We start from the raw sequence: 16746 nt of genomic DNA, 5'->3' as shown, positions 1-16746 counted from the left end.
ATATATATTTTCCCGGTACATACTTTTTATTGTACGTGCAATACTTTCTGACGTCACGAAAAATATTGTACATACAATATTGCACGTACAATACGGAGTCTGAAGCGCACCTAAGGCACCAGAAACAAATAAGTTCGATCTTTGGATCGACCGTCGATTCTGATTCGATGCTTGTTATGTATAACAGACACAAATTGTGATCTGGGATGATATAAGAAACTAAATATCCAGCTGAATGTCCATGTATAATTATTTATTTGTAGATATTATCGGGAGCTTGTGATGTAGAAGACATTGGCGATGGTTTTATGAATCACGTTTTGCGAATTCGGAGTCGGGAAAACCCTGACATGACTGTGGTTGTTAAACACTCGCCATCTTACCATAAGGTACACTCTATTTTACCATTTTCCAATAAAAAGTCGCGCATTTACATATTTTACAGAATACTGATATTTTTTGAATGCTTTACAAATATATTACAGTAGCTCTAAACCTTTCCTGCAATATTACTATTCCCACGAAATATACAATTTTCATTGTACATTATTACTGGGTGGAGTGAGCCAAATGAGGCAAAGCGCCTTGCCCCAGGTGCATAACATTGTAGTACTACTAGAGTTTGAAGATCTCACACCACCAAAATCCCCTAAATTTGCCTTTAAAAAAGTCATTTTTTTTTTTCGCAGGAGTGACTCAGTCCTTAGCGACTGCTATGATGGTTGACAGCTATGATATTTTTTACAAAAAATACTTCTTTGTTTACTTCTTTTACTTCTCTCACAAATTACGTAGGATAGCACACATGCATTGGCATTATTCAGTGTATATTGGTTGTATACAGATTTGGGGTCAAGGGTCATTAAGGGGTCACTTCCAGTACAAAACAAAATACCTTCAAAATGCTACTTCTTCCACAAATTTACTGAGGCATAAAGATCTTTTGAGCGATTTAGGTGTGTAGGTTCTCTATTGTCCACCAATGTCGGGTGTATTTATAACCATGCCATAGGTCTAGTCATTTTAAATTCAGCAAACATGCACAATTATTGTCATTTGGCTAAGGTCCTCGTTCTGTCGCTTTCTTCCTTTCGCAAAGCATTTGCTAATGGCTTGTTTTTGCTGGTTTCTGCGCAGCCACTTTCGGACCATGCATTATTAGTCTGCATACAGTTTGTCCACTCTGAAGTACAAAGTGACAACGCTTGCGTATACAGCGCGTAAACAGTGCGCAGTGCTGCGTCTCTGCTGAGGTATGCGTGCCTTCAAAGTCGGCACAATGTGTGCGTCCGCGTCGGTACTTTGTACTTCAGAGTACACTGAGTGTAGTGCATGTGGCTTACAATCTCAAAACACAGTGACTCTGATTATAGGCTAATGACATTGGTAAAGGCTCGTGCTCTGTGAGCTGCTCTGTAAGCACAGTGTCTTTAATTATAATTGTTTCAATAATTTATTTTATATCTTGCAGTTTATACCCGATCAACCGTTACCTGCTGGCAGAATCAACTTGGAATTTTGTAGTCTCAACAAGTTTGATGAGCTCCATCCTGGGTGTGTGCCCAAACCCTATGTTCTCAGTAATGAACACAGTCTTGGTAAGTTCATGTACTGTCGGGGCCAGATTGACTGAATTTTGACGTCGTCATTGGTTTAACACGTAAACACGAAAATGTCTCAAATAATTCTAAAAGTGTAGGCCTATGTATGTTATCAAGCACTATTTTATCAGTCTAAATCCGTTGAGGTTCGACAGTGAACTTTTTGTATGAATAACGCACGGTATGTAATGATATATATTGAATATTTACCCCTTATCACCCAATGTAAAGTAAGCTTTGGTATCTAAGCCTGCCACGCATGGGGTACCGAGATCGATTCCCACTCCCGGCATTGAGAATTTTTTTCTTCACATTCATTTTGAATCCAAAATTATTTATTTTCATGTGAAAATATAGGCCTATACATTGCACTGGGAAATATATTTTGTGCATTTTCTGTAACGGGGCCAATAGAGCTAAAAAACGCACCTCGGCTCGAGGCGTCCACCGTCCAGGCAGTGTTGCCGTCATATTGTCTGTTTTGGTTACGCTATTGGCTGTTGCCACATTGAATAATGTCGGCCACCATCGTCTGTGTACTAGTTACGATATCGCTTCTGTACTCTGTCACCTCAACTCTGTCACTATCGCGATATATGTGACCCGGCAGCACAAATGAGCCGTAAATTCCCTAAATTGTATTCTGAGTTACGGTGTAAAATGTGTACGAAGGTCGTATTCATCGGTAACTTAAGCTGGCCCGACATCGATCTCATTTTGATAGTGAAACACTAATCAATTATCATATTGTTGAAGTGGATAATAAGCTTCTACCTTAGATGGCTATAGAACTTTTAATAGCTCTGGTCTTTGTTTGCTTTTGCTTAATCCTGTTCAAATTGTGGGTTACCAGGCATTGTATTTTGTATAGGTATGCATAACCAACAATTAACAATGAGAGAACTTTCTAAACCTCGTTGACTTGGGGATGATTTGAAATGACCGCCAATTATGACTGTTTGATATTTATTGCCAGCAATGTGGAAAAAGAGACACATGTAGAAACGAAAAAAGCTATAATTTTGTTGAAGGAGCAAAGTTTAACAAACCATAACCCCGCTTCTGGATATCGTTTGAAGTCAAATGATATACCATTTTAAGTTTATGATGTTTATTTTTAAACACGAAATAAAACAAAATTGACCGGGGAGGAATTTACGGCTCATTCGCTGTGAACGGTCACATATATCGTTTCTATCAAAAGTATCATAAATATCGCTCCAAAAAAGTTGCCAGTACCTCTATCGTTTCTATCAGCAGAAACTATCGCTATCACGATATATATCGTTTCTATCAGTCTATCACTTCCACTCTAACACTATCGCGATATATATCATTTCTATCAATAATATCAGACATATCACTGTAATTGATTTATTCCGTTAAGCATTATTAAGGATTAATATAAAAAGTTTTAGCAGTGGCGTAGCCCCCCTAATCGGATAACCCACGCTACGCTACCGCAGATAGGTAGTTGGTTTAGTGGTTCTATCCAATGCTTCATAACCATGAGGTACCTGGTTCGATTCCCATCTATGCCTATTTTTTTTAAGGCATAGGAAAATTAATGCAGTAAGTTTAGTTTGGCGCGCAATCTCAGCTAATCCTTTTCTGTCGATGGCTGTGCCTCTTACCAGACACCCTCCCTCTGGAATTCAAACCACAATTCGCCCTCTTCACGTCCCTTTTAAAGAGAAGTTTTGTTTCTTCTTTCAAGTAATAATGGAAGACCTGCACGACTACAAAACTATGCGGAAAGCTTTGATGGAAGGTGAATTTCACATGGAAGCCGTGAAGAAAGTTGCTGAAACCATGGCCATATTACATCGAAAAACTCACCGAAAATGCGTTTCTGCGGCTCAATTTACTGAACTTGTGAACAGATTTAAGTATGTGTTTGTTTTCAATTCTTCTGGTTTTGATTTAAAAAAATTCTCTCTGTTAACATGGTAAAGTTGTTGGTCACCCACCTTTGCGAAGTATTTTTGTGGGGCCTGAGAGCGCGTGTCAGACACATCAAATTGCACTTTGAATACGAGGATGTCCTTGTCCCGGGTCCTTGTGTTATCAAATAAAATTTTGATTCGTGATATAATACAAATTTTATGGCAAATTATTAAAAATTGATATTTTTGTATATTTTTTCTAGGGTTAAGAGTTCTCGAAGTAAACTTTAAAAATCTAATAATATGTACTTAAAGTGTGTGTAGCTGGAAGGAAAAGCCGTCCATCAATTGAAAATTTTGACCTTTCGTATTGAAGATAAACATTTTCCCCCTAAAACAACCAAAATCACACCAACCTCAGTGCAAGTTTCTTTTTGTTTTTGTTTTTTGTTTTTTTGCAGAAATGGTTTTTTACATTTTTTCATTTTTATATGTGTTGGTGTTTTCAGATGTCGTGATTAAAAAATTTTTTAAATTTAAACCGAATGAATATTTATTTTCTTGCACCACAGAAATGACGAAATGTTGAGCATGATGGACTGTGCCTTTTTTACCTTTCCATTACTGCCGTATCATAAAACCAATCAATACTCAGCTGAAGTCAAAGCACAACTTCCTCGCATCTACGGTGATCAAATTCTTCAAGAAAATGCGTCCAAGATCAGGGCCAGGCATATTGCTATGAAACAGTGTCTTGTACACGGTGATTTCACCACTGAAGCTGTTATGGTAAAAAAGGATTCCGCCAAAGTAAAGGTTAGGCTTCCAGACGTCTAATTATCCATACAACAATATGTTAAAATAAACGTTCACCAGAATAGACCTTTTCAAATCAAGATCGGAGAAGTTCGGAAAACTGCGCTATTTATTCAGTAAGGTAGGGGGTCAAATTCTACCCAAATTGGCGGACAAGAAATTTCATGAATCATGGTACCTTTTTGCGTGAAAGTACAGCATATTAAGCTAATGTGAACATGGGTTTAAATATTTTCCTAGCATAATGAGCTAACACCTCAGCTACTTGTGTGTTTCACAATAAGATACTAATGGAAAAAAAGGATCAATTGTTCGTCATTTTTCGTCATTTTTTTACAGAACGACAATAATATGCATCACCTGTTTTTCAAGTCGGTCTTTTAGACAAGACATTCCACCACACGCTTGATTGCACATTGCGTATCCTTGGCAAAAGTACCTCTCTCGTCCATAAATTGACCGTCGAAAGTTCAAACTATTTCATGCTTCTGATTTTATCGGAATGAATCAGTTTGAAAAGATCTATTGAATTGGAACATGTGTGGAGAGTATTAAAATGATTACCCCCATATAATTGCAGACATAATTAAAAAGATTAGTTTGCGTATGACGTCCTATCAACCAGACCAAAAATGCCGTGTTACGCAGGACAGCAACCAATTGCCCTGACGTCAGACGCAAAACTAGTCTTATATGTCTTTCTTGCCGTCTTTTATTGCAGATAATTGATGCAGAGTTCGCTTACATAGGACCGGCAGCTCATGACGTTGGAACGCTTCTTGCAAACTACATCTTCTCTTATTATTCTCATAAGCTTTACCCTACAGAAGAATCGCCAGGGTTTTACAAGAATCTTGAGGACGCCATGAAAACTACACGTAATGGTTTATTATATCATATTTTACACATTCGTATAACCATTTAAGGGCTGGGGTATGAACGTTTGGACAGTATTTATTGTGGGACATTAGAGCACATCATACATATCGAATTGCATTCTGAATACGAAGAATGTCATTCTGATATCAAATAATTTTGATTTTTGAAATTCGCAATTTAATACACATTTTATGGCAAATCATTAAAATTGATATTTTGATATTTAACAGTACTTGAAGTAAACTTTATAAATCTGATGATTTATACTTAAAGTGTATGTAGGTGGGATGAAAAGCCGACGATCAATTGAAAATTTTGATCTTTCGTATTGAAGATATGGATTTTTTTTCCCAAAACACCAAAAAAAATTAGGTCTTTTTGGGAAAAAAATCCATATCTTCAATATGAAATGTCAAAATTTTCAATTGACCGTCGGCTTTTCTTCCCTGCTACATACACTTTAAGAATATGTCATTAGATTTATATAATTTACTTCGAGGACTGTTATATATCAAAATTTGAAAAATATCAAATTTTTATAATTTGTCATAAAATTTGTATTATATTGTGATTTTCAAAAATGAAAATTATTTGATATCAGAAAGACATGCTTCGTATTCAAAATGAAATTCGATAGGTCTGAGGTGCTCTCATGTCCCACAAAAAATACTGTCGAAACGCAATAAACGCTCATTTTAGATCCCTTAACTAGCAGGAGCTTTTAGTCATATTCATATTGTCATTTTATATCCCTGCATCGGGCACTGCATAGCAAGAAAGTGATAAACACAGCCAAATTAAAAAGTCTCCAGTAGCTCCATCCCCATTTACTCAGAGTCTGATGAGTTTATGGCAAAATCATTTTGATAACAATTTTCTATACACTTTCCTTCGAAGGTTGATACCAAATTTAAAAGTTTAATCATCGTGAGCAGAGGAACCTTTGTTTGGAAATTCGTGCAATTTTAAAAATGACATAGGAAATTGTATCACGTAGCGGAACTAGCGTGAGTGCCAAGAATTACGTCGCCTGAATAGGCCGGCAGGTTAAAGGTTTACCCATGCATGTCAAAATGCAAATCAAATACCCCGCTATTTCAATTGTGCGCAGGCAAGTGTACAATGATTCCTGTACGGGTTGCTTCAGGCCACATAATAAGCTGATACAATGCATTGACTTTTGCGTGGTCAATTCATAATTTGTCATTTTTGAAATTGCACGAATTTCCAAACAACGGCTCCTATGCTCACAAACATTAAACTTTTGATATCAAATTTGGTATCAACCTTCGACGGAAAGTGTATAGAAAATTATTATACAAATTATCTTGCCATAAACTCATCAGACTCTGATTAAATGGGGGCGGAACTACTGGAGACTTTTTAATTTGGCTGTGTTTATTTACAAAGGGCTCGATTTGGGTTTTCCGACTTTTGCAACTGAGATAGTACCTGTATGGTAATAAGATATCACCTATAAGGGTTGAATTTACGGCATTAGCGTAGCCAGGGTTCGTGGGGGGGGGGAGGCAAAATGAAAGAGAAAAGTGGCCCTCTCACAAAAAATGACAGAAAATCCCGCTTCCCACCAAAATTCACCTACATCAAAATAGTGTAAAATACACGCGCACATTGTCCCTATAAGGTTCTTTCTTTGAAGACAAATAACACTCCGCTAGAAGTATTATATCCTACTGATAATACCGGGTCAAAATGATGCAACCGCAACCGAAATGTTTACCCCCCCCACCAAGAAAGTTAGCTACGCCCCTGATTCACAGATATTTGTTTCACTATGGGTGAGGGGTGTTTGGGGAATACTGGCTTCACCTTATTCCCCCGCGCCCGAGTTTTACGCCATAGTAGTTTCAATCATACATGTAGATTAAACACAAAATGTGGCAAGCTATTCATACGAGGGTCGGTCAGTATGTAATAAGAGTTGACTTGTGACGCTATATGTGAATTGTTTTCATGGCATTTCTCAATGATCACATAAACACTGTACCTTTGTCTTTCAAACAACACATGTAAGAATTATATCACACACATGATTACGTAACAGCATTAGCATAAAATCAATGGTCTAGAGTCACCTGCTGAAAATGAGTCGTTTTTGTTAAGGGAAATAAGAGGCTGAAATGAGGTATTGTTGTATATTTTATATTTTCTCGGGAATTAAAGTATGGAGAACATGGAGAATACTGCCTTTTGGAACAGTCATAGAACACAAACTTCCAGTTCATTTAATCATGTTTGTTGGGCTGTAAAGGTTTTAGTTTATCTAAAATGCGTGGTCAAATATGTTTTATTTTTGACAAAAACAAGGCTTTTCTTTATATATATAAACATTTTGATATTGCCAACAACAGCAAACGTGGAAATTTAAATTTTTCTTGCCAGTTCTGTTGACTAATCCCCAAACATTAAAACGGGACGTTTCCTAGAAAATATTTGAATCCGTGATTAAAATATAACTGTTATTCTACTATTGTTATATTTATACAAAAAGGAGTGGTATAGAGAGAGGCCATCGTTTGAATGAGAAATTTATTTTTAAAACTTTTCTGTTCATTTGAGGTTGAGATCATTCATAAAAATTCATATGAATATTTAAATTTAAATTTTGTAATATTTTGGGCCCTATTTACATGGAACTTTGCCATTTTCGTGCATTTCAAGCATGTTGCATCGGTCATCCCACCTACGCATGCGCAGATTGTTGTTTGATTTGCACCAGTTATCATCGTACTGAGTACCAGCTCTCACACGTGACCAGTCATTATATTTCAATCTGTTTCATTTCGGAGATAATCAATATCATTTATAATAACTGCTTTTTCATTTTCGCCATTTTTGCAGCATAATGTTGCTTCCATTCCAGCCCTAAAGTTGTTGAAGTTCCCAGACGTCCCTTTCCTCCCATGGCAAGGCTCATATTCTACCAAAAGCAAACTGAGGACCTAGTGTTATTTCCTGCCTAAAACTAGCCATATTCACCTTATACTTTTGCTGCTCGCGGACATTTTAAACACGTGCCTTTGCTGTAATTTAAAAGGCCCGCCTTTTTGCGTGATTTGGCAGTGTCCATGACTTTATGCTAATGATGTTACGTAATTATGCGTGTGATGTAATTTTTACATGTGTTGTTTGAAAGACAAAAGTACAGTGTTTATGTGATCATAAGATTGAGAAATGCCATAAAAACAATCCATATATGGCGTCACACTATATAATAAGTCAACTCTTATTACATACTGACCCATCATCGTAATAATGGGTGTAAACGGCGAAGTAGAAAATTATGCTTAGTTTATTATTACACGTCTATGATTTTGGTAGGTATAATGTCTTTTCGTTCCATTGATAGTACACATATCCTCTGATTGACGTCAGAATTGAACCAAATCTAAGAAATCGCTCATTTTCCGCCCAAATTGGGCAAATATCATACAAACTTAAATGAAACTAATATACAATTAGATCAAAATGGGTACCGGGCCTCAATCCGGGGCCACAACCTTATCTTCAATGTTGGAAGGCAGACCATACCCCGCGAGCCATTTGGCGGCTTATTAGAGCGTCTTACGATGACAAGAGCAGAACAAGGGGGGGAGGGGTACCTACCCCTTCATTAGATGAGTGCTAGTGGACTACCTGTACAGATCACAAAGTATACACATCTCACAAACTGTACACACGTCATCACTATTCATAATAATAAGTGTGGTCTTTGTAAAAATCTTTAGGTATAGGTATTTAACATGTTCAGTGGTAGACAAAAAAAATCCCGGTGGGCATCATTTTGGTATGAACGTTTCGACATTATTTTTACAGTTACTAAAATTAAGTTGATATTTGGGATTTACCAGGCCCATTTTAAATTGTACACTATTTTTGACCAAAATACTTAAAAATATTAGGCGGGTTAGGGAGGGTTGAAATTCTCTTTCTAAGCGGTTTAGGGGGTTGAAATTGTATTTTGGGGATTGAGTTAGCAAACCAACTCATGGGGGGTCAACCTCCTATCACCCCCCCGGCAAAGACCACACTGATAATAACATAATGATGTTGCGTATTTTTTTGTTTTTTTTATTTGAGTATTTGCTGTTGCAGTTTATTAACTTTTATTGATTATAATATATCATTGTGCTATAATTGCTTGGACCAGGACAGAAGTTGCCCTTAATTTTGAATGGGATATAGCGTAGGCTACATGATTTTAATATTATACAAAATAATTAAGGCCTGTGTTAATTTTCATTACAGTATCTATCTATCTGAAAGACCTAAACGACTATTTGACTCAGATGAAATCAAGTCTACAGTATCAGATATAGCAGGCTTTGTAGGCTGTTATATATTCGCAAGGTATGGTTAAAATTATTTGTAACTTGTATCTGGTATTTATTGTTTGATATGTTGGGTATAGATTGATCCGCCTCCTAATGAACCATATTTTGTAACACGGACTACGCTCTTAAAATGATCTACTCATTTTTGAATAGAAACTAGGGAAACTATTCATATTTCTCTTCAAATGAATCGGATATTCTCATCAAAATGACAAGTAGGCATGGTAAGTCATCAAATTTGATAAAATTGCCTTGCATTTAAAAAAACTTAATCGATTCTTGTCTAACTGATCCAACTGATCAAATTTGACTAGTGTGTCTTGTCAAAATGGCACCAAAAAAAAAAAAAAAATTAATAGTTTGTCTTGTCAGAGGGGGACATAACAGAGTCTTCTCAAACAGCGTGTTTATAGTGGGAGCAGATGTGCGGTACATTGCGGTATAATTTCTATCCGGTCAGATATTACCCGGATACTTGCTCACTATAAAGACTAGCCTATTTGTATGCACCGCACATCGATATCCTTCTCAACCGAAAGATATTGGCGCGAGATTGCACTTTAAACACACGAGGATATTAAATTGTGTGCTATATTACCGGAAGTAGCAGCTTCTTCATGATGCGTAGGATGCACGCAGGACATTCGGAACGCTTCTCAACAATCGTGTAAAGATCGGAATTCTACCGTAAATCACAGTATTGCTTTAAACGAAAATTTGAGTATACACGTAGAATACTACGCCGAAAAGTTGACTGAAGTTAAGAGTGCTATTAGTTGACCTGTCTGGTCTATAATTTGTGTCTTAAAGAAAGTAGACAAAGTATAGGACTTGAATTAATAATTCGTGATGCCTCTGGTGGGATGTCACAAGACAATTCCCAAAATAAAATATTTTGATATTAATCCGCGATGTTATCAGGCCCGCCGATTACGAGCTGATCAAAATATAGCACTAAACAGGTCTCGGACATGTCATTTTAAACAATAACAATAAGCTTTTCATAACTTCTTCCTCAGGATAATTGGGAGAATTAAGACGTTTGATATGACAGGACGCCCTCTAGCAGAAGTAAAATGTGTGGATATTGGAATCCGATTGTTGCAGAGATGCACGGAAATAACCAATCAACAGCAACTGTTGGACTGTATTTTCAAATCCTGAACAAGTCTAATTATTGGTATATCGGTAATGAGGCCTAGTCAATTATCATATCGTTACCATGGTACAAAAGCCTTCATAAAAAGTATAACGCAGCCTTTATAAATACGCCTATGGATGGGGTGACTTCTGACGTCAATGCCTGTCAGTATGCGCACGCATCATCACAATTTCCATTGTTTTTTGCCTGGCAGTATGCGCGCACATCATATTTTGTTCAGGGCTCGTGTTTTTAAAAATCCCGCCACATCACAATAAGGCTATTGAACAGTGTAGTGGTGGCATGGGGTTCACTCAAGCATATCAATACACCAGTCCCTTGCCTTTGTTGATAAACATTGAAGTCAACTCTTTTATACGCTGGCGATGTTATGTAATAATCGGATTAACTATCAACAATTTTTTAACATACCGCGCTGAACTGGTACGTTCACGCGGTACCTCTGCATTGAACCATATCATGCTGATCACTCGCACCTGTAAGATGAGTATCTTTGAACAGAGCGGTAATGTATTCAATCTATGTTTGCTGACAACGCACTGAAGGGTCTATTGTTCTATTGTTTCCGATTTGAGCGCTGACATATTCAGTCCCAGAACAACGCCAAATATGGATTAATAGACCTTTGACCTTGGATGTACAACAGCATGTTATGATCTAATGGGAAACTGTACACATCAACAAACACCATTTCTATCAAAAAGGCAACGGCCGATATAATTTGAAACCACATAAATTACTAGAGTTGGTTCATCTCTTGGATTTGGACCAAGCTTTAGAATATCGACTGTTGCGTTTTGAAATAAAACAAACCAGAAATTTATCACCCATTGTAAAAGATATGGCACATGTACCGAATACATGTACATACATTGGCTGACCTTGTGGATTTCCTGGCCCAGCCATGCTAACCACATAAGGAGATTATACGATTAACCTAGTGCAGCTATTGTCATAGCAGGGTATTATTATGTAATACTCCTGATCCATATTTGGCGTTCTCTTGGACTGATATTGGAAAATGTTGCCAATCAATATTCATGAAGTCGTGCGATCAACACCTACAGCTGTTCAATTGGGCGACTTTATTGTCAGGTGCTTTTATTTATACATTGGGCGTATCGAGCTGCATCGGTTGATCCGCAATTATATTTAATATAGTATTATAGGCCTACAAGTATGATTTGCTTTGCTTTATTGATTGATTCAGAAATAGTATGGTATGCTTCAGCAAATATATCACATTTGAGGTCCAGGGTAGACTCATATACGCGATGCTCGTGTAAAATACTATGGTAGGCCTATACATAATAAAACACGATGTGGACCGCGGCTAATGTCTTTAAAAATACTACAGTAGGAGTGATATCATAATTACTTCAAATCCTTATATGTAGACCTATTGGCAAACAATGTAGACAACTTACTTGTGTAGATTCTTATATCCGCCATACAGAGCGCACACTTTGCCTATGCTGCTGAACTGTCCGTAGCAAAATGGTAGAGCAAAGCGTGTTCACCGAGTATAATCAAATGACCGCCCAAACCAATTTGGGCGCTGCAATAGGTTTTTATTGTAGGTGAACCTCTGTTTTGTGTGCATGCGACAACTCACGCACACCCTTGTGGGATGGACTAGTACAAAAGGTACCTCTCGTACGTATGGGCGCTTTTACGTGACTTTCGTTTCATCACTTATTGACAGTAGCCTGCCTATTATAGCGTTAATACGCTGGTCAGGTCAGTTACCGATTTAATGGCGGAAGCCCTTTATCTCGAACAAAAGGTACCTCTCGATGAATAGCGTGTCGGGAACTCCAATTGGCACAAAGGAACAATAAGCGTTACATAATCTATTTCTTCTCCTTCTTATATAAACTCCTTGTTTGCTGACATACACATGTGATTAGGGCAATCTGCTTGTAGTGCAGGGCGGTATATTCAAAAATTGTATTCATCTATTGCTATGGTAGTTAATCCGATTATGACGTCACTTTTACGGCGTATAGCTTCAAAACTACTCATCATATGGGATGCAATCAAGCAAAATCAGTCGGGACTCGGAAATCTGGATTTTGCAGAAAACACCATTGAAATTGAACAAATAGCTCCAAAGATATGAGCAATTAAAGAGATTCCAAAACAACAGGATACAAAAAGAAATAATTATTTCCTTTGTATGGCTATATCTCAAACTCAATATTTCCGATTTCCGACTGATTTTGCTTGATTGCATCACATATTCACAATAATTCAGCATAGAACATGGTTTATTTACGCGTATTTAGACACTCCGTCTGTACAATGTCGCTCAATATTAGCAACACCGTAGTATTTATAAAGAAAATTACCCAAATATAAAAGTTTTACTGCGATCAATGATTACGCAGGCATTGTGGCATGTAAAACCCGCCATTATCCCCGAATTCAAATCATTACAATTAACTGCAACTTTTAAATCTACAGTGTTGCTAATATTGAACGACATTGGACGATATGGGTTATCAAAATGCGCGTAAATAAATCATCGTTCTTGTTAAATTATTGTGAATGTGATTATTAATTCTGAAGATAATAGTAGGCTTATGTATTGTTTCGTCTTTTATTTAGTTTATTTTGATTAATATATGTTCTTGGGTATTACTTTATACGTAATCTCTTTAGTTGGCATTAATGTTGTTTCTACGTTTATGATTCAAGATCATTCTTGATTTTGAGAGCTTTGAGCAATCATTTTTTTCATCCAGTGTTCTACAGTACACGGCACTTTAATTGCTCTGTAATATTTTGTATGCAATAAGAATGTATAGTACTTTGGTATAATTTGGTAATCAAAAATATATTTGTATTTAAGTTATTGTATTTATCATTATTATCATTATTATCATTATTATTATTATTATCATTATTATTATTATTATTATTATTATTATTATTATTATTATTATTATTATTATTATTATTATTATTATTAGTAGTAGTAGTAGTAGTAGTAGTAGTAGTAGTAGTAGTAGTAGTAGTAGTAGTAGTAGTAGTAGTAGTAGTAGTAGTAGTAGTAGTAGTAGTAGTAGCATTATAAGTATTATCAGTATTATCAGTATCATTATTATTATTATTAAAGTTATACACCATATTTTACAGATAATATACCTATATTGACAAACGTGTACAACAGAATGATACTTTTTTATACAGTTGGAAACATGTAAAAGAATAAATTTGTCAACAGAAAGCGTTCAAATAATGCATTTTATTGTTAAACTGTAATATGTTTGGAATTGATACACTTCACAAATTTAACTAAGGCATCCGCCATTTTTTGAAGAACAAAAAAGAAAATGAAGGAGATGTCCAGATTTGTGTTCTAGCCAAACCAGATCCATGATCTCACACCCACCATGACATCCGCCTCATTCTATCGTGTTGAGTAACATATCTAGCCTTGCTTGCATCCTAATATTTCGAATCTCAGTGCGTAATAGGCTCCATTTTTGGTCAGACAATAGAGGCGCACAATACGGACATATACTAGTTCAGAAAATGTTATGGCCACCGCGCTGGAATCAACGTTGCCCGGAAATGTCTGTAGGAGAGGGAATGTTATAAGTCAGTAACAAAAATAAAGTCTGCACAAAAAGTAACGCAGCTGTTATAAATACGCCTATAGCGTCAGAACTATTATTGTTTCCACGATATTTCTACATAGAGAGAATGAGGATTTACCCGAATTTAAAAGTTGCCGTTTACAGCGATCAATGGTTATTAAGGCACTGTGGCACGTAAACCCTCCATTATCTTCTCGCTGTCACTACAAATAGCTGCAACAGTTAAATTCGGTATGTTTCTTTAAAAAACACTGTTGTGTTGTTAATATTGAACGAAATTGGACAAATTTGGTATCAAAATGCGCGCAAATAAACCACCCTTATTGCTATGTTGACATATTGTTAACACAATTATTATTTCTTACGCTATAGGTGTATTTATAACAGCTGCGTTACTTTTTGTGCAGTCTTTACTTCACAACGATTGGATATTCTGCATCTACATGAGCTTAATAGACAATGTTTACTATCTACTTACAATCGCGTTTCCATTTTGATCTTCCACAAACATCTCGTTGGCACCAGTAGTCTCGAATGTTGACACTTTGAATGACGTCACCCAGTATTGATACTGACCATCACCCTGCGTTATAACACGTGATACATGTGTCTGGTAACCTAATTATAAAAGAAACAGAATCAGTATTTTTTAAGCTATTGGCCTATGGTTCCTTTTCGTTTTCGCTGGTAACTCAAGAATAGTACATCGCAGCTAGGTTAAACTATATTTTTTTTTTTTCTTATAACAAGAGATGTGTCTTTGAACACTTTTGAAATTCTTTGTAACTTTTGAGTGAACTCTTAACAGTGAACGGTAAAATGTGTATTTTATTTTGGGAAACACGGATAGCATCATGCGTTTTGAGCAAGGTTAGTTTGGTTAAGTACATGCACTTATGGTCCAAGGGCCCTAGCGCGCCCTCGATGTTCCTAAAATTATCGTTTCACGTTTGAGACAGTTGTTTCATGATTAGTAGGTCTGATGATTTGAAACATTTATACATGTTCTCATTTTTTTTTTCATTTATTTATAGGGAGTCTATGAATATGATGCTTAAAATAAATTTGGTTATAAAATGTCACCGTTTCTACATTGTGCAGTGTGGTTACCTATATCAGCTTGTATCCAAATTGGTCCTGTCTGAGAAGTAGACGCTGCCCAATAATAGGGACCATTCAGCCTTCCCTTTGTGGCTGGGAAATCAGAGCTATACTGTGATGATGCCTGAATATTATCATCAGGTATGTCACCATTGCCCATTCCCAGAAAATCAATGCAAACTGGAACATTGAAATAGAAATATTTTGTACAAGATATAAAGGTATAAAATAACTTAAATAATGGACTGGAATTTTTAAAAAAAATCGTAAAAATCGTCAATATTTAGATTTTAGCACCTTTGTCATTGCATTGTCATAGATGTGCTGACATAGCCTGCTATTGGGTCAGCCAAAAGCTGTGTATTTACGACAAAATGAGACATTTACATGAACCTGTAATATATATACTAACAGTATAATATAAACTATTTACATTGTATTTTAATGGGGCTTCAACGGGCGCGCACTCACATTATTAAACCACAGCAATATCATGTGGGGAAATGTTTGTACTTATTTTGGTATCACTGGATAGAAGATACCTACAGCTATACGTTGGTATCAAATATATTAGTATAGGACATGTAATATAGAAAATTCGGAGTTTCTCGCTATACAATACTATAGATCAACATGATTTGTACAGCTAAGTATACGATTCGTCTCTCTGTCGAATTCATTTAGGCGCGATTCATCCAAATCAAAATTTCAATAACTACGTCGGTTAGTAAGATTTACCATTAATTTTTGGTTGAAATAAAAGATAACCTGAAACATAATCATAATCATAAGCATACAAAAACTCAATTTGCTCAAAATTCTCGATTCGTCACTCTGCCGAATTCATAAAGATATTAACATTTCCATTATATTCAAATTATTACCCATTTTGAATTAATTTAAATTTGAAAAGAAAATATTCAGTTTTGATATTACACCATTAGTTTTCAATAATTCTTACAGAATGATAGATCTCATGCACTTGGGCATGACTACACTTAGCTCTATCCGAACAGAGGGCAAGGAATTTGGCATCCAGGGCAACTAAAATAGGCACACAAAAACAAAACCTAAAACGTGTGTCTGCGACAAACTACAAGGTTGCCACGGACACTACCAAAATTACAAGAATTAACCCTATATTCAGACAAAAGCTAGAGATATCTGATGATGCTTAGATATTCTCACCAGATATGTCCCCATTTTTCATTCCCTGATAATCGATGCAAACTGGTATGTTGAAATATTTTGTACAAGAATAAACAGGAGTGAAAGACAATATTAAGTAAAACGTCCAAACCGGGGTGCAACTGATGTAATTGATGTAATCTGCAAAGGCAC

General features: G+C 36.2%; 1 protein-coding gene across 2 annotated transcripts in view; it reads left to right on the top strand.

Moving 5' to 3' along the window:
- LOC140141238 (methylthioribose kinase-like) overlaps window positions 1-16746 on the top strand; it is a 45094-nt gene that overhangs the window by 23585 nt on the left and 4763 nt on the right. The window contains exons 3-9 of one of the 2 annotated variants that reach the window (XM_072163043.1): window positions 264-389; window positions 1472-1598; window positions 3319-3490; window positions 4060-4303; window positions 5025-5181; window positions 9452-9553; window positions 10557-11087. In XM_072163043.1, the coding sequence (XP_072019144.1) occupies window positions 264-389; window positions 1472-1598; window positions 3319-3490; window positions 4060-4303; window positions 5025-5181; window positions 9452-9522 (897 nt within the window). In that variant the 3' untranslated portion in view covers window positions 9523-9553; window positions 10557-11087. Of the gene's footprint in view, window positions 1-263; window positions 390-1471; window positions 1599-3318; window positions 3491-4059; window positions 4304-5024; window positions 5182-9451; window positions 9554-10556; window positions 11088-16746 lie in introns of those variants that run through there. The other variant, XM_072163042.1, reaches the window with a different exon arrangement.

Source organism: Amphiura filiformis, chromosome 19 (genome assembly GCF_039555335.1).
Source record: "Amphiura filiformis chromosome 19, Afil_fr2py, whole genome shotgun sequence".
NCBI lineage: Eukaryota > Metazoa > Echinodermata > Ophiuroidea > Amphilepidida > Amphiuridae > Amphiura > Amphiura filiformis.
The sequence above is the reverse complement of the archived record's forward strand: the minus strand, read 5'-3'. Positions and strand labels throughout refer to the sequence as shown.